The sequence below is a fragment of the Nicotiana sylvestris genome, chromosome 10 (genome assembly GCF_000393655.2).
Source record: "Nicotiana sylvestris chromosome 10, ASM39365v2, whole genome shotgun sequence".
Taxonomy (NCBI): domain Eukaryota; kingdom Viridiplantae; phylum Streptophyta; class Magnoliopsida; order Solanales; family Solanaceae; genus Nicotiana; species Nicotiana sylvestris.
The window spans coordinates 88,300,732-88,328,500 of NC_091066.1; the positions used below are offsets into that span (position 1 = coordinate 88,300,732).

Sequence of the window (27,769 nt, forward strand, 5' to 3'; positions counted from 1 at the left end):
TAACACCTTCTCCCGGGTTAACAGAATTCCTTATCCGGATTTCTGGTACGCAGACTGTAATACGGAGTCATTCTTTTCCTCGATTCGGGATTAAAATTGGTGACTTGGGACACCCTAAATCTCCCAAGTGGCGACTCTGAAATAAATAAACCAATCCCGTTTCGATTGTCCTTTAATTGGAAAAAACTCCCTCGTACCCCCGCAGGGGCGGAAAAAGGAGGTGTGACATCTCTGGCGACTCTGCTGGGGATTGAAACCCAGAACCACTGGTTCAGGGTTAGAAATTCGAGCTTAGATAAATTGTTATATTTGGTTTTATCTGATTTTTACATGTTTGAGCCTAATGTGCTAAATGCTGCTTTTACCGCTTTGATATTATTTGAACTGTACATATAAACTGTGCCGAAACCCTTCTCTTCTTACCTCCGGGGAGAAGCTCGCTGGTCGAGACTCCCTATTCTGAACTGTACATATAAACTGGTCAATGGAATATTTGGTGGTTGTGTCCATTTCCAAGTATTCTAGAGGGAGGTGAATGATAACGCCCAACTATGTCTTTTAAAGGACAAAGCGGTTGCTGCAAATATAATCCGATTTTAAGTCCGGAATCGAATCCTCAGGGAACTAACTTATCTATTACACTCTACGGCAATGTTATTATCAACTCAATCAATCTCTAGATGCAAGATTTTTTATCAATAAGATTGGGTTTTTGTTTAACTACTTCAACTACTATTAAAAACAACAGTAAGCTAAAACAAAGATAATTCAATGGTAAAAAGGTCTGGGGCAGTGATTTCCCAATTGCTAGTTTAGGTCTTGAATCTTCCGCTATAATCTCGCTGTAATACTCTATGAGGATTAAGAGTTATGGATTATCGTAATTATCTCTCGATCAACTACAATAATTTACTAGAGCATTCTCTCGAACTACTCTAGCTGACAATAGTTATGCAACTCTAAATTATCTCACCAAAGTTTTATTATCTCTAAACCCACTTTTAAGTTCAAGTAATGAATCTCTTCAATTATCCAAAAGTGGTGTTGTTCAACAGCTATCTAACCTAATATTCTTTCTCAAGCAATATAAGGTAATTAGACACGATTAATCAAGGGCTCATTCAATTAATCACCATACAAAACGTAGTTGAACAATCATATCATAAATCCGGCTCGATTATAACAACTTGAGTCAAAACTTCAACCAACAATTGGTTCCATCAACCCTAGATAAGTATTTAGCTACTCATAACAAAATAAGAGAAAACTACTAAATTGTTCATAATGTAAAATTGCAAGAATTAAAAGGAGATAGAAAAACTCTAATGTTTTGTTGATCTTCTCACTCTTGTTCTTGCCTCCAAAAGTAGTCTAAAATCAGCTTAGCACAATCTTAGGCGAATTTCTAAAACATATAAGGGTTTTACAAAAGTTTTCCTGATTTTACACTTTGGTCCTCAAACTTTCCAGCAGCGTGAACAGTGCACCGCGGTCGACCGCGGTGAATGCTGACCTTTCTGCCTTACGTTGTTAATCTACCGCGGTCGCGGTGGCCTTTTTAACCAGGCCATTTATGCTTCTTTGTGTTCGGGTACTTCTCGAGTGAGCGTTTTTCTTCACATTATCGCCTCCAAAACACTCCATGTTGCTTCCTCTCATTTAATATTCCCTGCTAAACAAAAGAACACTATTTAGAGCATTTTGTTGACAATTTATCTATAAAACAATAACAAAATATGGTCATATTAAAGTGTAAATATCAATTATATAGCCTACTATCAGTAAAACTCATGCGTAAGGAACCAGAAGAAAAAGAATAGCTACATGTCATCATTTCTTCGTTGTTAAAACGAGAAGGATTTATACTACTTATTTTCTTATTTTTTGTTATATTTTTCTAGCACATTTAAATTCCCCTCCACAAAGATAAAAGAACAAGGGCACAATTGTCTCATTTCTAATAATGCAGAATTAGCCTTTTTTTTTTTTTTCTGTTCTGAAAATGATATTTTTGAGCTATTTGGCTAGCTGGAAGTGTAAATTTTAAGTTAATTGACTATGAGGAGGGAATTTTTATGTCAAAAAGGCAAAAACAAAACAAGAGCAAAATTATTCTATTTCAAATATTTCTGTAGTATTTTTGTGCATAATGATTTTAAAAAAAAAAAAATACAACCGTTTCCTAGGTAAATAAAGAAGGAACGGGAAAACATATGCAGTTATTCTCTTCAAATCAAATGCACAAAATTCTAGGTTCTATTTTATCCAACGAGAGGCCTGGAAACTTCCAATGTCACGGAAAAAAAAGATGATTTGTTGATGATTTCCCTCTTCCTATTTACAGTCGTCTCGTCTCGTCTCCTTCCTTGTATAGTCTGTCAATCTCCTCCACCTAAACCCCAAGAAAGAGAGAGCGGGAACTGGGTTAGGTAGTAAGATGAGCTCTTCAAGCTCACCTGGTCGATCTCGAGGAGGAGAAAAGGAGCAAAGAGCAAGGACTTTTGACACTGAAGCGAAGAAGATGTGCTGGGCCAAGGCGGAGACTGTACCTGGTCGACATCCCGAACGCTGGCGCAAAGATTCCGCCGGAAACGTTGTCTGTAAACGCTTTGCCAATTGTCAAGGCTGCCTTTGCTTTGAATATGACCACATTATTCCCTTCTCCAAAGGTCCCTCCTATTTATTACCAGTAGTTTGCTAACACAACTATTCTACATATTTCAGTATTTTTAGCTGATTATCTGACTCATTCTAGTAGCCAATAGAGGCCGGATTTGAATTTTATTGTTTTAAGTTCGGGATTCTACAACTCATTTGATTTACTGAGTTCGAAATCAATTATTTGTACTTGTTTAGTTATTTTCTTAACGCATACGCAAGGTCCAAGCCGAAACTTAATACTCTATGTCTGCCCCTTGTAGCTGACTTGACTAGTTTGTTCCTGAACGTTCTGTCATCAATTTGAGATTAAGGATTAGTTGATTGCTTATTATTGTCAAAGTGAATCATTACTGTTCAAGCAAAATGAATTGGACTCGGAGTTGATACATAGGATTCATGTGGTCAATCCTAGCTAGTTTGGAATTGGGGCTTTATTGATTTTGTTATTACCATAGTTAATCATTACTGCCCAAGTGGAACGAACTGAGCCCAAATAGAGCGGATTGGATATAGAGGATTCATATTAACGAACTAGTTTGAAATTGAGGGCATGGGCGGAGCCAGAAGCCCGGATATGGGTTCGGACAAACCTAGTAGCTTTTACTCAAACAATATATTTCTACTGAGAAATCCATTAAATATGTACAAATATTAAATTTAGAACCTAGTTGACATCGTACAAAAAATTAAGAACCCATAAAGTTGAAATCCTAGCTTTGCCTCTGAATTTGAGAGGTAGTTGATTCTATTTTCACCTAAATGTAATGAAATGGACCTTAATAATGGGCAACTTCAACAATTGGGATTGAGGGGTATTTGGTTGTTTGATTGATCTGATTCACTCCTAAACTGATTTTGTTTTTTTGTTGTACTGATTTTAATCATTTGGACATAATATTAACTGATGAAAAATCCTGCTTTATATATATATATATTTTTTTCCGCATCCGGTGGTTGGGCGGGAGGAGTGAGGTGGGGCCATTGAATTTTGGTTTGGTGGTCAACACATGGTTGTTGCACAATTTTACTATGTGTTTCCTTATGCAGGGGGTGAGTCCATAGTGGAGAACTGCCAGATCCTTCAAACAAGGGTAAACAGGCTTAAAGCCAACAAGGATGAGATTGATATTAATCAGCTAAAAAGCTACTCTTGCGATATCAAGTTCACTGGTACTCTCCTGATCTTTCCCTATTTGTTCTGCTTCTATCAATATTTATGGCATTATCAATATTTATGGCTTCTGGACTTAGCCCCTACAGTGGAGAGCTGTGAGCTAAATAATCGTTCTGTTCTCCTGTAGCCTCTTAAGATAAAAATTGCATCATTTCTGCGGTAATTTCAAAGTTTAAGTCATTGCCTGATCTCTATCTGGATTACAGGATTACTACCGATTGATATGCTATAATGATCTTATTGTTGTCTGGAATTGAAGTTTAGTCATAGTAGTTGTAATATTGTATTTTCATGGCGGTTCTCAGGTATTCATGTGTTTTCAGGTTTAACAAGATAATTTGACACAGTTTATATAGAGATACAATCAGTTAATATAGGAGGCAAATTATTTTGCATAACCATTAAAAAATCATATGAAACATTGCTGTTGTTGTGGTATTTGGTTTGAACCTAAGTTGCATTTTCATGGTTGTCATTGTGATGGTTCTTGTGGGGATGTCTTGCTCAGATTAATGTTTTTCCATTCAGTACTCTCTTGGCCCATGTAAGGTCTCATTCTGACAAAAAAAATTCCATCAGAGGGGCAGTATGCATGCGGTCACATTAAGATTAATCTTTACTGTATATCTTTTTCTGTCTCCTACAGCCAGCAGTAGTTGGAGAAGGTTTTTGGTTTAAAGCTGGTTTCTGAATCCAAATAAAAGTTCGGTTAGAATTCAAGTCCTACTTCTCGTCGCATAACCCTAGTGAGAAAACATGATGTGAAATCAAGAGAAGCTTTGCAACAGAACACAAGTAATAGAATTGTTTTTCTTTTGTGCAAATGTGGATGTAGACAATTCTTCCCAAACTACGTAGATCTTATCTTTTTTTAGATTATTCTTGACAATCTAGGTCCTAACAGAGATAAGATTTTGCCATTGTAGAAGATCAAGCAAAGAGCCTATAATTCGTCCATCTAGAAGGATTCCTTTGTCATGTTAGCTAGACATAGCCTAAAAACATAAAGAAGTTCTTTATCTTGGTAGATGCTGCCTCACTTCCTCAGAGTTTGATCCCTGCTATATCAGCCGTGCTACCATCTCTATATAATCTTCTCACAAAGGATAGAACCAATAACGTTTGTGTTGCTCTTTTAACTGGTTAGACCCCTTTCTGAAGTTGTGCCAGTTTTTCCCCTTCATTTTTTTTCCAGACTCTATATTCTGCTGTTTCGCAATAAGTTATTACAGAACCTACCTTGTGACACAACAGCTTAGGCAACTTCAGATTATGGATCTGGTAACTGGTGAGTTTCTTTTTTCTCTTTTTTGTGGATAAGGTATAATGGAACTGTTTAGGGCTGAGGTGCAGTTATTGTTAGATAAGGTATAATGGAACTGGTAAGTATAGAGGACCAGTAATACCTTCTTCTACACAATTAGTGCAAACTGAGATATTCTTGTCTGAAGGTAACCTGTGGAGACTATTTAATAGTATATGGTATAAGATTTTCTATGAAATCTAGCAGAACTTCACCGACCTTAAGGTCCCTTAAAATGTGTAATTAATTAAGTCATCCTTCCAACTTCACACAGAGTAGTTGGGCATATAAATTTGTATGCTTACTGCATGGTCATTTTTTTTGCAGCAGTAACATTTCGCTAATATTTACCATGTAACTTGGGCGATGCAGATAAGGAGCTCGATGTAATTGAAATGGCTGTTTATGGGGATGTTATCCGCCCTGGAAACCAATGTCGTTGTAGAACTGTTGCAGAACTGCTAGGCCAATACAAGTCAAAGGATATATCTGCTCCCTGCAAGTTACCATATGCTGATGAATCCTTATAGCAAAGGGAACTCAGGGCTGGATATACATTTGTCCAACAACAACTACGCTTCAGTCCCAAACAAATTGGGTAGGCATACATTTCACCAACAACAACTACCCCGCAGTCCCAAACAAATTGGGTGGGCATACATTTCTCCAACTTCATTTTTTTTTTCAGAAGTCATTAATATGTTGCATTTTAAAAGCTTAAAGTAGAGTTTAAATTCTTATGTAGCTCAGCAGCCTATTGAGTGAATTGTTGTAGCTTTGGTGGATAACTGTGTCACACAGTGAACTTAAGTGTTCCGAGTGGGTCTCAATGGCATTCCTTAAGATGGAAGGCAAATAATTCTAAAGCCATTTACAACAGCAGATCTTGTTTCGTGACCTTCTGAATCCTTAAAATGGATTAGTATAGCAGGATTCATATAGCTAATCCTGACCAGTTCATAGAGAGTCTATTATACCTAAAAACACAGACCAGCAAACTTGTTTGTTTTTGTCAGTTCTTCAAGTATTACTACGTGTTCAGTTTAATCCATTTGGCTTCAATTATGAAATGCCAGGATAAAAATAAGCCCAAATAATCTACAACCCAGTGCGTTCCTCCAATGGAGAAAATTAGTTGTAGCTACTTTTTATTGCATGTTGAATACCTAATTCAAGAAACATGCTATTATTATTTTGAGGGTAGCTGTCTACATTATTACTAATTATTTCTAGAGACCTATAGTTCCTTCTTGCAGTTGAATTTATGGAGGTTTTCCAAATCAACCTGCAAAATTAAATAAAATTCACGTGTTCGTCTACAAAATAATTTAATAAATACTTGCCAACATTCTGTATTAACACCCAACCACATAAATTAACTAGGTTATATGATAAAGTGAGGTGAGAATATATAGTGATTAACTGTGAATAAATAATAAAAAGTATATCTAAGTACATACAGGAACTGCTGCTGAATAATTAGACTGATTGATGATCCTTGTCCAATGAGACTCTAGAGTCTAAAATGATCAATCATTCATAATTATGTTTCAAAAGTTGCTTTAAGCACGGTACTACAAAATAGATAAGTCAAAACTTTCAGTTGCCCACCCTTAAAGAACAACAGTATTTATTACCTTTTACCGCGTAATAACTTGTGCCATTACGTTCCGTGAGTGCATAGTATCATCCCATCTACTACACTTTTTGACAATAGGTGAAGATTTCGGGAGGTGACGGGATTGATGAAATTCTTCGACCCTTAATTAGAAGTCTCGAGGTAAGAATGAAAAAATATGCTTCCTTTTGACGGGCACAACATAAAGCGAATTTGGATTATTTGGACCAGCAAATAAGATAATTATGAAAAAAAGAATTGAAGAGGAAAATGTGAATCTGCCCTAGCACATTGTTGTTTGCCCGCTTATGGAAGTCTTAAACTTGGGATCACCTAATTAACTTTTCAGAGAAATGAACCTGCCAATTGGCTATAAATGCCAAGTATGATAAAGTAGGTAGCTAATCAGTGATCCTACATATATAAATGGTCCCAACTGTGAACAATAAAAGTTAATCACTTTCTTCATAATCTCAAGACCCAACCTCTAACCCCACAGCCCCCTCTCTGTTTGTGTGGTGTACACTGTCTACCAAGACTAATTAGATTCTTAAATTGCTTTGGATCATTAAACTTATTCTATAATGACGTGTAAGGACAGGTGGGAAGCAAATTATATACGGAAAAAGGCCAAATATACCACTGTATGTATACCCTTGTTGTTATACTATTAGTTCAAATACACCTCTTTTCTGTTAAGTTTGTTTAAAGTGGACATTCAATCCTACGTGACACTAAAATTTGATGAGGTGGACTCTACATGGCTTGCCACTTCAGCGCTCCTAACCCATTTTGCCCCTCCCTTTTATTTTTTTTCTACCACTAAAATTTTCTTCTCTCCACCACCATTACCATCATTACCGTTCCATTCAAATTTTAGTCTTTTATATATGGATTAGAGGAGCTGAGATGACATGCCATGTACATTCACCTCATCAAATATCAGTGCCACATAGGATTGGATATCCATCTTGGACAAACTTAATAGAAGATGGATATATGTAAAATAATAGTATTACAACAGAGATATATTTAGACCCAAAGTATAACGAAGGGTATATTTAAACCTTTTCTCATAGTACAAGGATATATTTGACCCTTTGCCGAATTATATATGTAAGCAATTAGCAATGTGAAGAGTGCTTCAAGGGTTGTTCCATTATATTGCACACAGTACTAAAGTAGACACACAAAACCATCTTTGACAAGTAAAATAACACAGACCAGCATGAAATTTGGAAGTCAATGGTCAATTTTGGAATTTTTTGGTCATCATTTATCAAGTTGATTACTATAGTAGTATAGCCTAGGCAAAGAAAACTGATTTGGTCAATGAGTAATTGCCAATTAGCCCACTGCCCAAGTACAACCAGACCAAAGTTCTCATGAGGTTCTGGTACTCCACTGATTTTCTTTTTCCACACAGAGACAGTAATCATCCTATTCAAAATGGAGTAGAAGCATGCTCTCCAAATAAGTATTGAAAATAGTCTATATCATGACTACATTGATTCATGATAGCGCAGATCTGTGGGTCCAGAGGGCTAAACTATTCCAAAATTTTGGCAAGATGGGTGCACAACGACGAAGAGGTAGATTCAGGATATAAATTTTAGGAGTTTAACCTTTAATTCTTGCTATCACACCAATTACACTTTTAAGTTTAAAATTATTATTTTTTAAATAGTAGTATAGTTTCTTAAATCTATACAGTGACAAAAATATTAGAATCAGTTAAATCCATTGACTATATGCTACATCTTCCACCGCTACTTGTTTTAATATAAACATTGTATTTAATCATATAAGTTTTTAGAATGACAAAAGAAGAATAGTAATTTCAATGGGTGAAAATTTTAAAAGAATAAACCAAACAAAGAAGAAAGAAAACGAAAAAGTACTTAACTAATTCGCAAAAGTGACATCAAACATGTCCAATCTCCCGTGGGCGCCTTATTCTAGGAAAAAAAAGAAAAAAACAACAAGATTAATATAAGATTTGAAGTAATAAACAATATGCTTGGAGGATGGAATTACATTACAAATCTGGAGTACCATTATAATGGTCGAGTAGTTATAGCATGTAGACCTGATTACTATCAAGTCAGGTACATAAGTGGAACTGCCCAAAGCATAACATGTTTAGCTACAGATGTTGTTTTCCAGAAGGAGTATTATATGACAGTTGTGTACGTTTTTAATACAAGGGAAGAAAGAAGAAGTTTATGGCAATACTTAGAAAGTATGAGTGGAGAAATAAAGCAACCATGGTTAGTAACAGGGGATTTCAACTCTATCCTGCAAGCAGATGATAGAATAGGAGGACTTTCAGTTACTATGGGTGAAGTGGTGGATTTCCAAGAGTGTATTGGTTCTTGTGAACTCATGGAGTTACCATGTGGAGGATGTAGATACACATGGAATGACAAACATGGTGATAATAGAGTTTTTTCAAAAATTGATTGGGCATTTGTCAATAGAGAGTGGCTAGATAATATGCCAGTGGTTCAGGATGTATTTCTAGTGGAGGGAATAAGTGATCATTGTCCACTTAGAATAAAGAAAGATACAGGAGGATGGAAGAGGGCTAGAGCTTTTAAATTCTGCAATGTGTGGGTTTTACACCCTCAGTTTAAAGAGGTTGTAACACAGGGATGGCAGGAACAAGTTTCAGGGTGCAGTATATTTCAAGTAGTTAAGAAACTGAAGTTACTAAAGAATGATTTGAAGATGCTCAATCAACAGCACTTTAGGAATATCTTAACAGAGGCTGAGGAAGATAGGGCATCTTTAAACCAAGCCCAGAATAGATTGCATTCTGACCCCTCTAATAAAACTTTACAAGAACAGGAGACAGCCATGTACCAGAAATTCAGGAATTCCTCTTATCTAGTTGAAATGTTTCTATTACAAAGGAGCAAGGCAAGCTGGATTAAGTTAGGAGATGACAACACTAGGTATTTTTACTAAGTAATCAGGCACAAAAGACTGCAACAGGCCATCACACAGATCAAGGATCAAAATGGGGAACTAGCAACATATAATATAAGCATAACAAATGTTCTGGTAGATTACTATGAAACTATGCTAGGAAGGAAAGAAAGAAGAAGATCAAAAGCATTTCAAAGCTTTTTGAAGAATGGCAGTACACTGAATGTTATACAACAGATGGAATTAATACAACCATTCACAGTTAAGGAGGTGAAACAGGCTATGTTCAGTATAGATGTGAACAAAAGTCCAGGTCCAGATGGTTATGATAGTGATTTCTATAATGAAGCTTGGAGTATAATTGGAAATGATGTTACAGCAGCTATATTGGAATCATGGAGAATGTCAAATTGTTAAGACAAGTCAACTCAACAGTAATATCTTTGATCCCCAAAGTTCCAGTTCCAGAGTATGCAAGTCAATTCAGACCAATTTCTTGTTGCAATGTCATATACAAATGCATTTTCAAGATGGTGTACAAGAGGCTCAAGAAAGCTGTATCAATACTAGTAGCTGAAAACCAGGCAACTTTTTTTGAAGGTAGATCTTTGATTCTTAATGTCCTAATCTGCCATGACTTACTGAGACACTATAATAGGAAAACATCTCCTAGGTGCCTTATGAAAATTGACTTGAGGAAGGCATATGATATGATCAACTGGAATTTCATAGAGGAAGCTTTGAAAGGATTTGGATTTCCAGATTCATTCACTAAACTGGTGATGACTTGTGTTATTACAATCCAGTTCACTATTAGAATTAATAGAGAAAAACATGGCTATTTTGAAGGCATGAAGGGGCTTAGGCAAGGGGATCCTATCTCACCCTCCTATTTGTTCTAGTAATGGAATATCTTTCAAGGGTTCTTGGTAAGATGAGTGATCTCCCAGACTTCAGATATCACCCCGTGTGCAAGAAAATAAAGTTAACTCACTTAGTATTTGCAGATGACTTGATGATTTTCTGTAAAGGAAATCTGAAATCCATAGCTAGAGTGATGGAGGCATTACAGCATTTCAGTGATGTTACAGGATTAAAGGCAAACATAGATAAATCTAGCATGTTTGTAGCAGGAGTAGATAAGGTGACAAGGCAGAATATGCTGAAGATTATTGGGTTCACTTTAAGGACCTTTCCTATAAGGTACCTAGGCCTTCCTCTTACATCAAGGAAGTGGAATAAGATGGATTGCAAGCAACTAGTTGATAAGATCACAAACAAAATCATAGCTTATACAAGGCAATTGTCATATGCTGGGAGATTGCAAATAATAATGGCAGTTCTGTTCTCTATATACAACTTCTGGAGTACTGTGTTTATTCTTCCTCAAAGTGTGGTAAAGCTTGTTGATAAGAAATGCAGAGACTTCCTGTGGGGTACAACTGAAGACAAAAGGAAGGTTAACCTAGTAGCATGGGAAAGGGTCTGTGTTCCTAAACAATATGAAGGTTTAAACATCAAAAGTTGCTGCAAATGGAACATTTCTACAGTAGGTAAACTTCTATGGAAATTAGCTAGGAAAAAAAACACTGTATGGGTCAACAATATATAGATAAAGGATAAGAAAAGTATATGGGAACACCAACCACCAACAGACTATAGCTGGTATTGGAAGAAATTGAACTCTCTTAAGTCTCAAATGGTAGGATGGTATCAATAAGACAAATACATGTTGTCAAAAATAGTAAAATACTCTATGTCCAAGAGTTATCAACATATGTTGGGGCCTCTATCTAAAACAAGGTAAGTTAAGCTAATATGGAGTAAAGTAATGCTTCCTAAACAAAGATTTATAGTATGGCTGGCATGTCAAAACAAATTGCTAACCAAGGAGAGGATGCAGAGAATGCAGTTTGAAGTAGAAGATCACAACTGTTGTTTATGTGACCAGACTCAGGTGGAAACTCAGACTCACCTCTTTGGACAATGCAAATAGATAACAACCCTTAGAGATAAGTTGAGTAGCTGGATGGACATCAAAATTCATAACAATGAAGCTAGTAAGGTGATCAAATGGATCCAAAGAAGAAGATGAGCCAAGTTCAGAAGGAAATAGTTGGTGCTGTATGAGGTACCATGGTGTATTATACCTAACAAGCAAGGAACTGAAAAATATTCAGGAAAGTAAATGTGAGCATAGATCTTGTAAATGAACAAATTAAGAAAGAGATTGTAGACAAATTGGAGATAGTGTATAGTGGAAGAAGAGATAGGAAAAGTAAAGTGTTGTTTCAGAGAATATGTAAATAGATGTGCTGATATGCTTGGAGATCTAGAGTTTGTATCTGTTCAGACACTAGAAGCTCGTAGGTTGTAAAAAACTGTTTTTGGTTGTAATGGTAATATTCACATTTTTTACCAAAAAATATAAGATTTGAACTCACAATCTAACTTAGAGCGGTGCACCCAATAATATCGCATCATATAATATTTTGAGCTTAGGTGCATACATATATATATATATATATATAATCTTTAAATATTACTATACATAATCTAGGGAGAAGAACATGAGTTAACGTGCCCCATGGAATCCTCTCTAGATACACCCCTATGTACGTTACAAGACTAACACTCTGTTTGGATCATTGTTCCTCATCGTTTTATAATGTATTATATCGTATTGTATCGTATCGTTTTATGAATACAATGTTTGGATAGATTGTACTGTCTGTTATTGTTAAATAATATGTTGCTATTTGGTTTGACTGTATCGTACTGTACTGTAATTGATAAGTTTACTAAAATACTCTCAATTGTTTAAATATTAAATTTATCAAAAATTATGCATAAAAATAATTTTAAAAAATAAAACAGAAGAAGACAAAATACCTTAAAAAAAGTAGAACAAAGGAGTGAGACAGAAGAAGGCAAAACAAAGGAGCACAGATAATTAGAATTGAGTTAAAAGCAAATTAGGAGAAAAAATAAAACAGAAGGCGGCAAAACACCTTTAGCCATAGTGGCAGAAGTTCAGGAAAAAAATAAAGTAGGTTATAGGTTGGAGATTTGGAGTAAAAATAGAAAAAAAAGGTAAAGGGTAAAATAGAATTGTGGAGTAATAAGTTAGGGCTTAATTGAAAAGAAAAACAGAAACAATCCCACCACACCAAATCGGTTATTTCAAAAAAAAGGGACTTTTCATTGTTCCGGAACAATAGATTTAACAATACAATACAACCAATTTTAATGAAACAATAAAGGAAAACATTGTTTTGGAATAACAATACAATACAATACAACGAGGAACAGGCATCCAAACAAGTTGTAAGTGAGCGTCTGTAAATATTTATCAACACTCAATATTCGTATCAAATTAAGTAATTTAATCTTAGCCGTTAAAAAATAAATTAATAACAAATATTATTATTTAATTATGATTAAGCAATAAAAATACATATAAGAAAGGCATACATGTAATTCATTAATTTGATATAAATAGTTAAGTAGATTTTGTAGAGTGGTTGGTAGTGGAAGTGCAAATGGTAAACCCAAAACAGCAGCAAGTAGAGGCAACCTCATAGTTTGTTCCCCCTCACTACATCAATCTATCCACTTTTTTCTTTTTCTTTTTCTTTCTTTATTCAGCAATTCATCTCTCTTTTCTGACTTCATGTTTGTCCCTTACATGTCCAGCCCCACGCCTAGAGCACTTAAATAAACAAGAATGGTGCGTGGGGACCACTCCAGTCCCTTCATTGAACCAAACTGTAATTTAATTTTTAACAAATCTACTTACACATTTAGATGTGATGAGAAATAATTGGAGTTTTAATCAAATATTTCAGAATTTCGACTCGGGTTCAAAAGATAAATTCTCAGCAGGAGCATTTTACCAACTTATCGAAAATTAGGTTTTATTAAACCAAACCACACAAAAAATTATTCCTAAACAAATCTACTTACTCCATCACATGTCATTTCATTTGGCTGGCCCCCACCTTCTCGGACTGTATACTGACCAATCTCGTCTTAATTCTAAATATTTTAACCGGGAAAATAACCAAAATAGTGCCAAAATTACCAACAAGACCAGGAGAATTTCAAATTTCCGCAGTGAATGCTGAGACAAGTCAAAGAGTTGTTGCTCTCAAAAGACTGCAATGCTTACTTTTCTTTGTCATTTACTTTTTTTTTTTTTTTTGTTGCCCTCCTAGATTATAACCAAAAAAGAAGTTTGAAAATTCCTACTGTTACTATTGAAAAGGCTATAACTTCCGTTGATTTCGCTCATCACTCATTCCTATACTCTGACTGTTAAGCTCTTATTTTCCTTGTCCACCTTCCGCAATTGCCGCAGAAAAGAGTTTCGACGAGGGAGATCAGCTAGTGACTGTGTGAACTGAGTTCTTGATTCTTGAATATATAAAAGTAATATTTCAAATTTCCATTGCTACTTCAGAATTGAACTTGACCCACGTCAAGATTTAGTTAAATGCCGTCTGGGTTGGTCTTGTTTTGTAGTCAGGTGTCACTGTAATATATACAGAGACAGATTAGAGTTAATGAGTTCAAAATGGATGCAACATAATACTCATATACGTACATTGTTTTTGGATACGTATACATAGCTCGCTCGAGTGGAAGCTGTTGTTTCGGCTGCAAATGGCTATATTGACGATCTGTTTGATAGTGTAGAGTCATTTACAATTATATTGTCCTTCATGGGTTGTGTGGCCTCGAAACAGACCGTGTCGGTAACCCCTGCATGTGATCAATATTCAGGGACTTTCAGAGAAAATGACGACAGTAAAAGCCGTGTCGGCAGTGATGCATTGGTACCTGAATTTGATTTGAAGAGAGGAGAATTATCAGGACTAAGTGGAGGCGAGAGGGGGTTAAACGAGTCGGGCAAGGAAAATTCCAATGGTGATCAATCAGTGAGTTTGATGAAGTATGTGGAAGGAGAGCAAGCTGCTGCAGGTTGGCCTGTATGGCTTAGTACTGTTGCAGCTGAAGCCATTCATGGCTGGCTGCCTCTTAAACCTGAGTCGTTTCAGAAATTGGATAAGGTTAGTTTCAAAAATATGATAAAGAAATCTTCTCATCTACCTAGTTGAGTAGTCGAGGTGTGCGCAATCTGTCCATCAATAATATTTCTTATTAACACCTTCTACACTGCATTGCTTAGATGTAGTAGTAGCAGCAGTAGTAGTCTTTGCTTCTTTGTGTGCTGAAACTAATTAAGGTGGAGTGAAGATATCAGATTTTAATTTGATTCTTTTTTTGGTGGGGGTTTTTGTGTGTGTGGGGGTGGGGTGGGGTGGGGGTGGGAGTGGGGGAAGGGAGGAGGAGAGCACATGGAAACTAGGAACAAAAGGGGATGAATGAGATGAAGATAGTAGTATTTTCTGTTGACTGAAGTGATAAAGTTTTAACCTTTTTGTATGACCGCTCCAATTCATTAGTTGTCTTTTCGAATTCTGTAATTCTGTTAGGTTGAGGTTCCTTTCTGTGTACTCTTAGTTCCTTGTGTTATAGTTTTGCTATCTTATAACAACAGCATTCTGTATTCAAGTGTATATTACTTCAATATTCGTCCCGTGCTACACGAAGCAGTGGTTCAATGCACAACCTTTTGACAAAGCAATTGATACCACCAAACCACCTTCATAACTTTTTGAGACATCAACAAATTTTAAGCTTATTAACTAGTTACAAATTTACTCCATGAAAGGAGTTGAAGGTCTCTGGTCGTCATCAGACAACTATCTTTCTATTCCTACAGAGTCAAACTTTCTTACTATTCATAATTTTGCTAATTAAGCTTTCTTGCTGATGAATTATGTTTTCTTTATGTGGTTTAACTGCTGTAACAGATAGGTCAGGGTACATATAGCAGCGTATTCAGAGCACGCGATCTGGAAAGTGGAAGGACAGTTGCACTGAAGAAAGTGCGATTTGATAACTTTGAGCCAGAAAGTGTTAGATTTATGGCACGAGAAATTTTGATTCTTCGTAGGCTTGACCATCCCAATATAATGAAGTTAGAGGGGATAATTACCTCCAGATTATCTTCTAGCATATATCTTGTGTTTGAGTACATGGAGCATGATATTTCAGGACTCCTGTCCTGTCCTGAAGTCGAGTTCAATGAATCACAGGTTCGTTAGCTTCTCATAGTTAACATTAGTTTGCAGCTTATTCTCTTTTAATCTAGCTATTTTTGCCCTCTCTTCGACCTGATGAGTGCATAATATTTATGTTTGTGCTAAAGGTGTGCTGCTCCTTTTGCAGGTTAAATGCTTAATGAAACAGTTGTTATCTGGACTTGACCATTGTCATTCTCGAGGTATAATGCATCGGGATATCAAAGGTGCAAACCTTCTTGTAAATAATGAGGGAATTCTAAAGGTTGCAGACTTTGGATTGGCGAACTTCTCTGACCTTGGAACAAAGCAACCACTAACCAGTCGAGTTGTCACTTTATGGTATCGACCTCCAGAACTTTTGTTGGGAGCCACAGATTATGGAGCTTCTGTGGATCTCTGGAGTGTTGGATGTGTGTTTGCGGAAATTCTTACTGGTAAACCAATTCTTCAGGGGAGAACTGAGGTACCTCCTTTATTCAAATTACTTCTCTTATGAGAATAGAAAATATGATAAAGTGCTTGTCTGCTAACCTGAATCATTAGAACTTTACCCTTTACACTTTTTACTCCATTTCTTGCCTTCATCCTTGATAACAATGCAATTTATCTATGTGATTTAGGTTGAACAGCTGCATAAAGTTTTTAAACTTTGTGGATCTCCACCAGATGATTACTGGAAGAGATCTAAACTTCCTCACGCGACTATATTTAAACCACAACATCCTTATGAGAGCTGTCTTTGGAACACCTTTAAAGATTTACCAAAAAGTGCAGTCTCACTCATAGAAACTCTTCTTTCTGTGGAGCCACACAAACGTGGGAACGCTTCTTCTGCCCTTGCATCTCAGGTAGCATTTGTTAGTTCAATGTTGTCGAACTCACACTTAATCTGAGATGATATATATAGTATAATGAAAATTATGCTTCTCCTATCTTTCCAATGTGCTCTTTGTTTGTGAGTTTAAGCCTGAATTCTCAATCTTTTTGTCAAGTTATATTTATCTAACAACTCAATCATTGCCTGTTATCTCAATGATACATAAATTTCAAGATTGCTAACACTTTTTCGAATGATCTGTGTAGTACTTCAAGACAAAGCCTCATGCTTGTGATCCTTCAAGCCTGCCAAAGTACCCACCAAGCAAAGAGATAGATGCCACATATCATGAAGATGCAAAAAGGTGAAGATTTAGGTCATATTATGTTAGAAAGAACTTTTGACTTAATAGTTTACAGCACTTGATTTACATTTAAGGAAAATCATGTGATTAGACAAGAGTGCTTTACGCTGTCCCTCCCCGAACCCAAACTGACCTGAGAGAAAGGGATAAGCAGCAAGTATCCTTCTGAATTATGATTCTTATGGATTATATAAAAGGTTTGATTATCTCAAATCAAGTCAGTAATTCGGCATAAGCATAACTATTGAATACAATACGCTTATGCTATTGACTCATCCAGCTTGAGGTTCGTCCAAGATAATTTTCAAGTCATCTATGTTTGAACTAGACTACAACTCGAGGATGAGTAGTGAAAAAAAATCAGTTGACATATACTCCAAAATCTTTCAAAAGCTGGACTCACGAATATCTCTGGGAGCAAGAGAGCGGGAGAGACAGAACTTGAAAGTGGTGCCTACAGAATGAATTGCTTGCTTACCAAACCATCTCGACTTCCACTCATCCAATTAGATTGTTCTAGCTCTGTCTGACTCAACCAAAAATATGCAACTTTCCATGTTGAAACCTTGACATTGAAGAGGGAGGGGAATAAAACTGTATGACTAAAGTTGCACCACTTAATCTGGTAGAATGAGTTTACTGTCTTGCTCTTTGGTTTTGACAAAAGTTCATGCAGTTGATACAGTTTTTAGGAGTTTCGCACGGATCTAACCTAAGTTATGATTCCAACAATTTTCAGGAAGAAGCCATGTGGAATAGTCCGTGTACCTGATCCAACAAGAAAGTTAACTAGAAAGCAGAATGGCCTCCGTAAACTAGCACCAGAAGAGGTCCAACTTTTTCATCTCAACCTTTCACTTTTTAAATAATTCCCATAACTGCATGTTGCTTTTTTGTAGTATTTTTTTTCCTTTCTATAAGTATGAGTGCATTTTGTCTTCAGTCCCTTTATTATGGAAACGAAACTAAATTTTCATTTCTGCAGAATTTGCCCATCCAAAATAAAGGTACTCATATAAGTGACAGCAATAATGTAACTGCTCAAGAAGAAAGAGATACGATTACAAGTCTTGAGCGACCTAAGCCATCAGTTGATATGATGGTAAAGACTTTTCATGTCAAGAATGCATCTCAAGGTGATGTCCCCTTTTCAGGTCCACTTCAAATTTCAGGATCAAGTGGTTTTGCATGGGCAAAAAGAAGGTTCGATGATTCATCAGTAAGATCACGAAGGAGAACTAGTTCGAGAAGCCTTATTTTTGAACCTTCAATTGCATTGCATGTGAAAAATAACATGGAGCCAAAAGGACAAGACAACTATGAACTTATCGATGCAAAGCAGACAAATTATATGGACCAGGATACCTATGAATCCACCAAGCATGCAATTCGTCAAAGTTGGAGCCAATTAGAGCGGCCAGATTCCTTTGATGCTTCTGATGGTTACCATTCACAAGAACTGTCACTGACACAATATCTAAAAGAGGAAACTGCTATCAAGAGAATCAATTTGGTTAGTCAAAAGCTTTTGTCAAGAGTCTTATTTAATAAGCACATTTTCCCTCATCAGTTTATATGTATCGCTCATAATAAAATACTATACCATTGCTTTTGCACTCCATTTTATGGGATGCATAAAATTTGGACTCCATATTTTATCTCGGGCTTCTATTAATATTCCTGAATTGGACTACAAACAGGTACAAGATCAAGGGGATAAAGTCGAATTTTCTGGACCATTGCTATCTCAAACACAAACAGTTGAAGAGCTCCTAGAGAAACATGAGCGTCAGATCCGCCAGGCTGTTCGACAATCATTGTTCCAAAGAGGATTAAAAGTTCACCAAATGTTTGCAACATAGGAAATCAAAGATCAATTATCTACCCCTGTAAATTCGTAAGGTGCGCTAAAACTACAACCCTGAACATTCAACCTTGTATCACTACCAGATTTCTAGACCTTTTTATTTGTATTCTCTCTTGTGTATTGAATCTTCAAATTCGATTAGCGTACGATAGTTAATGAAATTACTTCCTTTTAATGAAGATCTGACAGCAAAATGGACTAGTTATATCTTCTCCTGCTAACTGACAGGGAAATCCTTACTCAAGCTCAAGAGAAAAAGGCATGAACTCCATCTTCAATATGGAGCTCTTCATCTCAATTCCCTGCAAAGGTGAGTGACTAATGACTGCCGAGACCTACTTCTCTTTAGGAGCTCTGTTGCTCCAGATATGCAAGCTCATTTTTTTATTTTTCAACGGCCAATATACACACACACAAACACATTGTTCCTCACTACTGCCTCTTAATATCTTCTCCATTCTTTCATTCTGAGTGTTTTTCTTCAGCAGTGTATAGTCCCATTCAATGGTTGAGACACCCTTTAGTAAAGGAAATCATCAGATACCGCTTCTCAAGAAAATTTCACAATATATATGTACAACAACAACATACCCAAAGTATTCCCACAAGTAAGGTCTGAGAAGGGTAGTACGTATGTAGACCTTATCCCTATCTTGTAAAAGTAGAGGGGTTATTTCCGGAAGACCCTCGGCTCAATAAAAGCAAAATCACAATAGTTATGACAAAGAACTACGGAGAAATTGTAACAACAATCGAAGTGAAGGAAACATCAAGTAATAATAGTGATCTTAAAAATAGGAAACGCGAGGATAACACTAGTACTACAACTATGAAATGAAGTACAGGTTTGGAAAAGAAATACACTCAAGTACTTACTAACCTACTACCTTAATTCTCGACCTCCACACTCTCTTATTAAAGGTCATATCCTCGGTAAGCTGAAAATTTTCAGCTTGAACATATGCGTGTAAAAAATAGTTTTCTAAAAAAATAATAAGAACATATACAATGGATCATAGTGTAGTGAATAGATCACTATACACAAAGTTGAATCTTTAGAATAATGCGGTTAACTTCGTCGAGTAGACTTGTTAAAATCCAAACATTATTTAGGTTGGACTTCACAAAATTAATATGGTTACTTAAAAGACGTGTCATGTCAAGTCAAATAGAAACCAATGAGATGGTGCCATATGTTCAATACCATGGCATGCACAGATGCTGGTCAAAGTGGCTATAAGCTTCAAATACCAATTTTGACGAATCAAATGCACTTGTAACACTAACTTAATATGGGATCCGGCTCCTCCATTTCTTTCTCTCCATTTACCCTATGTTCTAGCTTAGATTAGGGATACATGGCATAGGTTAAAATTAAGGAAATTTGAGCTCCTATAACAAAGATTTATATTCTATTTATTATAAATCAAAATCCTTTTCAAATATTATTTTCTATAGCTATCTTTTATTTTTTATAGCAAAACTGGTATTTATGGTATACACTACCACTAAGGCATTAAATACGCTATTTTTCTCTCTCATTCTTTCAATTATTCTCTCCCAAAAAATTTTTCTTTCTCTCTCCACGATCTCTCTCACAACAAGATTGGATTCGCAATTTTTGAAGCACGATTCTCTCTCACTTTTAACGTTTTTGCTCCAAAAAATTGTGGTAAGTGTTAAAGTTTTTGGGTTTTTGGCCGGTTCAAGCTTCTTCTTTTTCTGTTCGCTTTTTTTTTTAAAAAAAATATTCACCATTGTTAGGTTTTTAGCAGAAAACTTCAAATTTCCTCTTCAATGGCTGATTCAACAACTTTGAAACAGGAGGGTCATGCGGCTTTCTTCTACGCCAGATATTGCAATGGATTCCTTTAACGGATACTGCAATATTTTTTATGCCGGAGAAGATTCGAGGGCCAGGGTTTTTATTCAGTCTCTATTTTTAGTTTTAATACAATATATACAATATTTTACTTGGCCATAAAACACTATCTCCGGCGAACTTTCTTCTCTTTTTGCTATTTAGTCGCATACAATGATAAACAATACATTGTATTTTGTACAAATGCACTCAAATACATTGTATTTTTGCATAAAAATATATATTTTTGTTTGTATTTATGTATTTCGAAGGTTTATATTTTTTCAATACAGCTAAATACATATGTATCCATGCATGAATATAGGACATAAACATTGAAATATACTGAATACAAATATTAAAATAGAATAAAATATAAATAATGAATACATTTAATTTTAAAATACAGTGAAATATAGTAAAATACACTGAATACAAATAGAAATACAGTAAATACAACCAATGAAATATATTGAATACAACAATAATAATATGTGTTAGAAATAACTAAAATACTATTAATACAAATACATTTGAATACACTAAATATAAAATAGCGAATACAGGAAATGCGGCTTTCTTCTACGCCAAATATTGCAATGGATTCCTTTACACGGATATTGCAATATTTTTTATGCCGGAGAAGATTCGAGGGCCATGGTTTTTATTCAGTCTCTATTTTTAGTTTTAATACAATATATACAATATTTTGCTTGGCCGAAAAACGCTATCTCCGGCGAACTTTCTTCTCTTTTTGCTATTTAATCGCATACAATGATAAAAAATACATTTTATTATGTACGAATCCACTCAAATACATTGTATTTTTGCATAAATATATATTTTTTGCTTGTATTTATGTATTTCGAAGGTTTATATTTTTTCAATACAGCAAAATACATATGTATTCATGCATGAATACAGGACATAAACATTGAAATACATTGAATACAAATATTAAAATAGAACAGAATATAAATAATGAATACTTTTAATTTTAAAATACAGTGAAATATAGTAAAATACACTAAATACAAATCGAAATACAGTGAATACAACCAATGAAATATACTAAATACAACAATAATAACATATATTAGAAATAACTAAGATACTGTTAATACAAATACATTTGAATACACTGAATATAAAATAGCGAATACAGTAAATACAAACATTGAATCTAATAAATGCAACAGTAAAAAAATATTGAAACACACTAAATATATAAATTAAATACACCGGTTATATATAACTGAAAAATTATTCTAATTAATTGGGTTGATAATGAGGCATGCTAGAATTGATTTTGTTGAGTTATATTAAGAGTGTATAACACTAATTGATATTATTTTTGTTATTAGACAGTTGGACATACCTTTTTAAGGTGATTATCATTACTATATTCATGAATACATGAATACATGACGCGAATATATGCGCGTACAGCTGGATTGCCATGATTTTAGGTATTTTTTGCTGTTGTATTCATGAATACAACAGTGGGAATATAGCAAATATACTACCGTAACAACTGAATAGTAGCTATAGGAAGTAATTATGTATATGGTAGTTATATGAAGTTAATAGTCACTAAACAATAGTGATTCTGAAAATTCCTCATTAATTAATGGCTAAAATTTAGTTGACTAAACAAAGCCCTAACCATGATTTAGATAATTAATAACTTGTCCGTAAAGAAATATAGTCAAACTTTTCTCTCTCTTCCTATTTTTTCCCCACAGCCGTATCAGTCTTCTTTCAATTTTACCGAACACTTATATTCATGAGCTGGTTCACCTGAGAAAACCCAGTTCCAAGAAAGCTGGCTTATGAAATGAAGGATATAAAACTATGAGAGAGATCGTTTACACTCCATAAATTTAATCAATGCAATAGTGCTTCTAGGAATAGATAATGCTTCTTCCACTACATCAAAATTTAACCTAATTCTAATTAAGACTAATTTTGTAAAATTAACCTAATTATTCAATGTAATGACCCGGCCGGTCATTTTAAGAATTTATTTCCCGATTTCCTATAAACTGCTTTTTCCGTATTTGTTTCTGCTATTTTAAATTGCCGAGATGTTTGGTTTTGAGTTTAGGAGAGTTTTGGGACAATTAGTTCCTAAATGAGAGTTTAAGTGTTAGAAATTTGACCGTAGTCGGAGCAATATGAAGACGGTCTCGGAATGGAATTTCGTCGATTCTGTTAGCTCCATTGGATGATTTCGGGCTTAGGGGCATGTTCGGATTATGTTTTGGAGGTATGCAGCTTATTTAGGCTTGAAATATCGAAAGTCGAATTTTTAAAGTTTTCGGTTCGATAGTGAGATTTTGATATCAGGATCGAAATAGAATTCCAAAAGTTGGAGTAGCTCCGTAGTGTTGAATGTGACGTGCTTGCAAAATTTCAGGTCATTCGGACAAGGTTTGGTAGACTTTTTGATCGAAAGTGTAATTTGAGAGTTTTGGAGTTCTTAGGCTTGAATCCTATGTTAAATTGGTGTTTTGAACGTTCCAAAGATCGGAACAAGTTTGAATAATGTTTTAGGATTGGTTGACATGTTTGGTTGAGGTCCCGGGGGCCTCAGGTGTGTTTCGGATGCTCAACGGGTCATTTTGGAACTTAGAGAAATTGCAGAAAATTGCAGCAACCCAGTTCCGGTTTCCTTCTTCGCGTTCGCGAGTGGAGTCTCGCGTTCGCGAAGAGGAGCTGGGGCTGGGGGGAGTTTAATCCTTCGCGTTCGCGAAGGAGGGGGAGATCGTGCATCGCGTTTGCGACCAGGACATCGCATTCGCGATGAAGGAGGCCGGACCCAAGCGAAGTTGTGCTTCGCGAACGCGAGGGTCCTTCCGCGTTTGCGAAGAAGGAAATACCTGGGCAATATTAAACATTTCAAAAACGAGGGTTTGACCATTTTTATCATAACTTAAACTTGGGAGCTCGGATTTTTGAGCGAGGTTGTAGACACCTGATTTTTGACCCTCCCCGAGAATTTTCACATTTTTAGCGTGAATATGTGAAATTGGGTCTAATATAGCCATTTTAACTATTTTTACTTTATTTCGTTGCAAAAAGAAAAATTACAAAAAATATATATATAAATTTTAGTTTATGTATTTCTCATAAACTTGAAAAAATACAAAAATTGCACTCTATTTTTGTACTTTATATAATTTCGAAAATAACCAAAAATATAGTTCTATTAATGTTTTGTAGTCATTTTAATTTTTGAAAAATACAAAAAATATTACTTTATATTTTATCCTTATATAAAAACGAAAATTACAAAAAAATAGTTTTATTAATATTTTGTAGCTATTTTAAATCTTGAAAAATATATTAAAAAAGATATAGTTTTGTTTAAATATTAGTCTTATTTTTGTAGTTATTTTGCTTACATAGGATTAGTCGAACAACGTTGTGTTCTTAATCGGGTCCGGACAAAAGAATAATATTCGGGTTCAAATTACCCGCTTTTAGGCCTAATTTCGGACCTAGCCTATAATAATCCGAGTCCACCACACATGAGGGGACACGCGTGGGGAACACGGACAGAATCCCGTACACGGGGAACCCCACCACGCGTGGGGGACACAAGTCTTGAACCCCACCACGCGTGGGGCTCATTTTCCTAGCAAAGGGATACTAAATACACGGACAAACATTTTTGGAAGGGGGGACTTTGAAGAAAATTTGAAGAGAGATTACTATTCATCTCCTTCCTCCTGAAGGAAGAAACAAAAAACCCTACTGTAAAAAACCACCACCACCAGACCCCGACCAGCTGACCCCTCTCCGTCTCGCCACCCCGTCAACCAGCCCCAACTCAACCCAAAAACACCATGTCCGAAAACCACCCTCAACCCTAACCCAAAACCACCACCAAAACCACCATCCACCACAACCAGTAGCGGAGTCGACAACCAAACGCCACTGCCCAAACCACTACCTCCGACCAGCTTCCTCCATCAACGCCGGACTCCTCCATCGTCACCACAACCAGCTCCCTCCGTCGACCCTACTGTCAATCACTACCCCAAAACTACCAACAAACCACCCTCGCATCCCCAGCAGTCATCTACCACCACCGCTGCCCGCTACCATTTGTACCAGCACGATCGCCACCACCATCACTGCCCGTCGAAAGACAACCAGCGAACACCACCGGAAAATCCAGCAGTCCGCCATTGCTGTTTCATCCTTCTCCAGTCGCAGAACCAACCCCATCTCGCCTCCTCAGCCCTACGTCCAAACGACTGCCTCCAACGTCCAGCCATGGACGACCTTCCATAGCCTCCTCCTCCCTCACATCCAAACGACCCCTTCTGTTGCATTCTCTCGAACCAACATGCTGCGTTGAGAAAATCCAGCAGCAGCCAACATCTCGTGCGTTGACAGTTTTGGCCGAGCTTTCAGTCTCCATTGAGGTCGTCGTTGTTCGTCGAGGTCCGGTACGTCGAGGTTGTCCCGAGGTTTCGTCGTTGTTCCTCGTGCAGTAAGGTCCGGCTTGAGTTCCGTCGGGGTCGTGTTTGTCGTTCTGAGGTTGTCGAGGTTCAAAGGTTATTGTTCTTCATCCCTTTGTTTCATTTGGTTCGTTTCGCATGTTATGGTTCAAGGCGAATGCGAGTATTTGATATTGATGAATGCCAACAATGCAATTTTTGTTGTTTTTGTTAAAAATGTTTATTTTATGGTTAGTTACTGCATGCTTAAAGTAAATGTGAGAACACATGAACGGTTTGTGTGTCGTCTTTGTTGAATTGTTTTTTTACCATGGATACTATTACTTATTAGAATTGTTGTTTTTGTTTAACCTCGGATGACTTCATTGGTAGAAAATCGTAGTTGTTTTAAGTTTGCCCTTAAATAATAAAAAATGAGACGAGCTTCGCCAAAAAATAAAAAATGTACAGATTGCGGAGCCCTCACAAAAATGTATATGTTGAAGCATTTAGTTTCCCGGACGGGTTGTTTAGCAAATCTCACAACCTTCCTAAAATGACAACACGTTAGTCTCTTTAGGATACGCTTTAATAAACTTTACCTTCTTAAACTCGGGTGCACATTTATGTGACCCAAATCCAAATCTCGACGGATTCGAAATGCCTCTCTAATCACGGGTACATTGACTGTGACGTGGTTCGAGATGCATGTCCATGACGTTGCAAATTCATTAGAAATAAAGAACGAGGTGAGCCTCGCCAAATAAAAATACAAATTGCGGGGCCCTCAATAAATATTGCTTTAAAAATTGTTTAGGCTTCGGGATGGACCGTTTAGTAAAATTCCACGGTCCTACCCAAAATAAATACGCTAGTCGCTTTAGGCGCGCCTTTAATAATTTAATTTCCTTAAACTCGGGTGCACATTGATGTGACCCAAATCCAAATCTCAACGGAGTCAAAGTGTGTCGACGACCACGGGTACATTGATTGTAACGCGGTTCGAGATACATTTTCATAACGTTGCAAGTCCTATAAAAATAACAGTGAATGATAAAAGCGGTTAAAAGATAAAATTGGCACATAAGTTCACATTTGTATAAAATCAGATAATCAAGCCGAATATAACAGTTGAGCGACCGTGCTAGAACCACGGAACTCGGGAATGCCTAACACCTTCTCCCGGGTTAACAGAATTCCTTATCCAGATTTCTGGTACGCAGACTGTAATATGGAGTCATTCTTTTCCTCGATTCGGGATTAAAATTGGTGACTTGGGACACCCTAAATCTCCCAAGTGGCGACTCTGAAATAAATAAACCAATCCCGTTTCGATTGTCCTTTAATTGGAAAAACTCCCTTGCACCCTCGCGGGGGCGGAAAAAGGAGGTGCGACAGCTCTGGCGACTCTGCTGGGGACACCGACCCAGAACCACTGGTTCAGGATTAGAATTCGAGCTTAGACAAATTGTTATATTCGGTTTTATCTGATTTTTACATGTTGAGCCTAATGTGCTAAATACTGCTTTTACCGCTTTGATATTACTTGAACTGTACATATAAACTGTGCTGAAACCTTTCTCTCCTTACCTCCGGGGAGAAGCTCGCTGGACGAGACTCCCTATTCTGTTAGTGTCAATACCTGAAATAAGAAAGAGGTCGGACAAGTTACAAAGCCGGACGATCTCGCGGGTCCCCGGTACGTAGCCCCCTCCTCGGCTCGAGTTGTCCGCTCGGGTACACAGTCTAGAACGTATACCCAGGTTATAAACCAAGTATGACAAAACCGCTGCTGGAAATTAAACCCAGAACCGCTGGTTCAGGGCTCAAGGATTCGAGCTTAGAATAATTGTTATATTTGGCTTTATTATCTGATATATATTACATGTTTTGACATAACATACTAAATGTTGTCTTTTACCGCTTTGATATTATCTGAACTGTATATAAACTGTGCCGAAACCCTTCTCTTCTTACCTCGGGGGATGTGCTTACTGGTTGAGACTCCCTATTCTGTTAGTGTCATACCCTAAATAAAAGAGGCTCGGAAAGTTTCTAAGCCGGCTGGCCTTTTGGTTCCCGGAAAGGAGCTCCTTCCTCAGCTCGAGTTGTCCGCTCGGGTACACTGTCTAGAACACCGACCCAGGTTTTGAACATAGAATAACGTGACTTCATGCCGGATCCCTAGTAGGAACGCTTATTTGCATCATGTTGCATATGACTTAGGGGACTCAACACAGGGGTTGGATCCGTCTAGGACAAGCAACCTGAAAATAATAGACCATCTTATGGCATCCTATGTGCTACATGTTGTATTTATTCAAGGGTGAATGAGTCATTTGGCGGACCAATGATATTTGCGGACAAATGACACTCCTTATCATGCTGATCACGTTAAATAAGAAAGTTGCACGATTTTTTTAGATAAGCATGCTATTATATTAATTAAACACATGAGGAACATTGTGGAATTCAAGAAGTCTTGGTATTCCACATGTCCCCCACGCTTCATTTTTGGGAAAGACACATGGGGAACATTTGTGGAATCCAAGAAGTCTTGGAATTACCTA

The 27,769-nt window shown here is 36.5% G+C and overlaps 2 protein-coding genes across 5 annotated transcripts in view; both read left to right on the forward strand.

The window, feature by feature from the left end:
* The first annotated feature begins 2,221 nt into the window (after window positions 1-2,221).
* LOC104240780 (uncharacterized) lies at window positions 2,222-6,020 on the forward strand. 2 transcript variants are annotated; one of them, XM_009795669.2, is made up of 4 exons: window positions 2,310-2,669; window positions 3,709-3,831; window positions 5,031-5,123; window positions 5,511-6,020. In XM_009795669.2, the coding sequence occupies exons 1-4, from the start codon at window positions 2,438-2,440 to the stop codon at window positions 5,666-5,668; spliced, it is 606 nt and encodes a 201-aa protein (XP_009793971.1). In that variant the 5' UTR covers window positions 2,310-2,437; the 3' UTR covers window positions 5,669-6,020. The 2 variants fall into 2 exon arrangements, with proteins under 2 accessions (XP_009793976.1, XP_009793971.1); XM_009795674.2 differs by lacking the exon at window positions 5,031-5,123 and having other exon boundaries at window positions 2,222-2,669.
* Window positions 6,021-13,835: 7,815 nt separating this feature from the next.
* LOC104240768 (protein IMPAIRED IN BABA-INDUCED STERILITY 1-like) overlaps window positions 13,836-27,769 on the forward strand; it is a 34,408-nt gene continuing 20,474 nt past the window's right edge. For 2 of the 3 annotated variants that reach the window (XM_070160724.1, XM_070160725.1), the window contains exons 1-9: window positions 13,836-14,759; window positions 15,567-15,851; window positions 15,985-16,302; window positions 16,460-16,687; window positions 16,923-17,020; window positions 17,760-17,850; window positions 18,006-18,533; window positions 18,721-18,922; window positions 19,116-19,197. In XM_070160724.1, coding sequence (XP_070016825.1) covers window positions 14,412-14,759; window positions 15,567-15,851; window positions 15,985-16,302; window positions 16,460-16,687; window positions 16,923-17,020; window positions 17,760-17,850; window positions 18,006-18,533; window positions 18,721-18,882 — 2,058 coding nt within the window. In that variant the 5' untranslated portion in view covers window positions 13,836-14,411 and the 3' untranslated portion in view covers window positions 18,883-18,922; window positions 19,116-19,197. Of the gene's footprint in view, window positions 14,760-15,566; window positions 15,852-15,984; window positions 16,303-16,459; window positions 16,688-16,922; window positions 17,021-17,759; window positions 17,851-18,005; window positions 18,534-18,720; window positions 18,923-19,115; window positions 19,198-20,711; window positions 21,009-27,769 lie in introns of those variants that run through there. The other variant, XM_070160723.1, reaches the window with a different exon arrangement.

Bases quoted from the DNA above. Each gene is read 5' to 3' on its own strand.
- LOC104240780 (XM_009795669.2), top strand. From the start codon at position 2,438: ATGAGCTCTTCAAGCTCACCTGGTCGATCTCGAGGAGGAGAAAAGGAG. The intron at 3,832-5,030 runs GTACTCTCCTGA...TTTTTTTTCCAG, and splicing joins TTGCGATATCAAGTTCACTG to ACTCTATATTCTGCTGTTTC. The intron at 5,124-5,510 runs GTGAGTTTCTTT...TGGGCGATGCAG, and splicing joins GATTATGGATCTGGTAACTG to ATAAGGAGCTCGATGTAATT.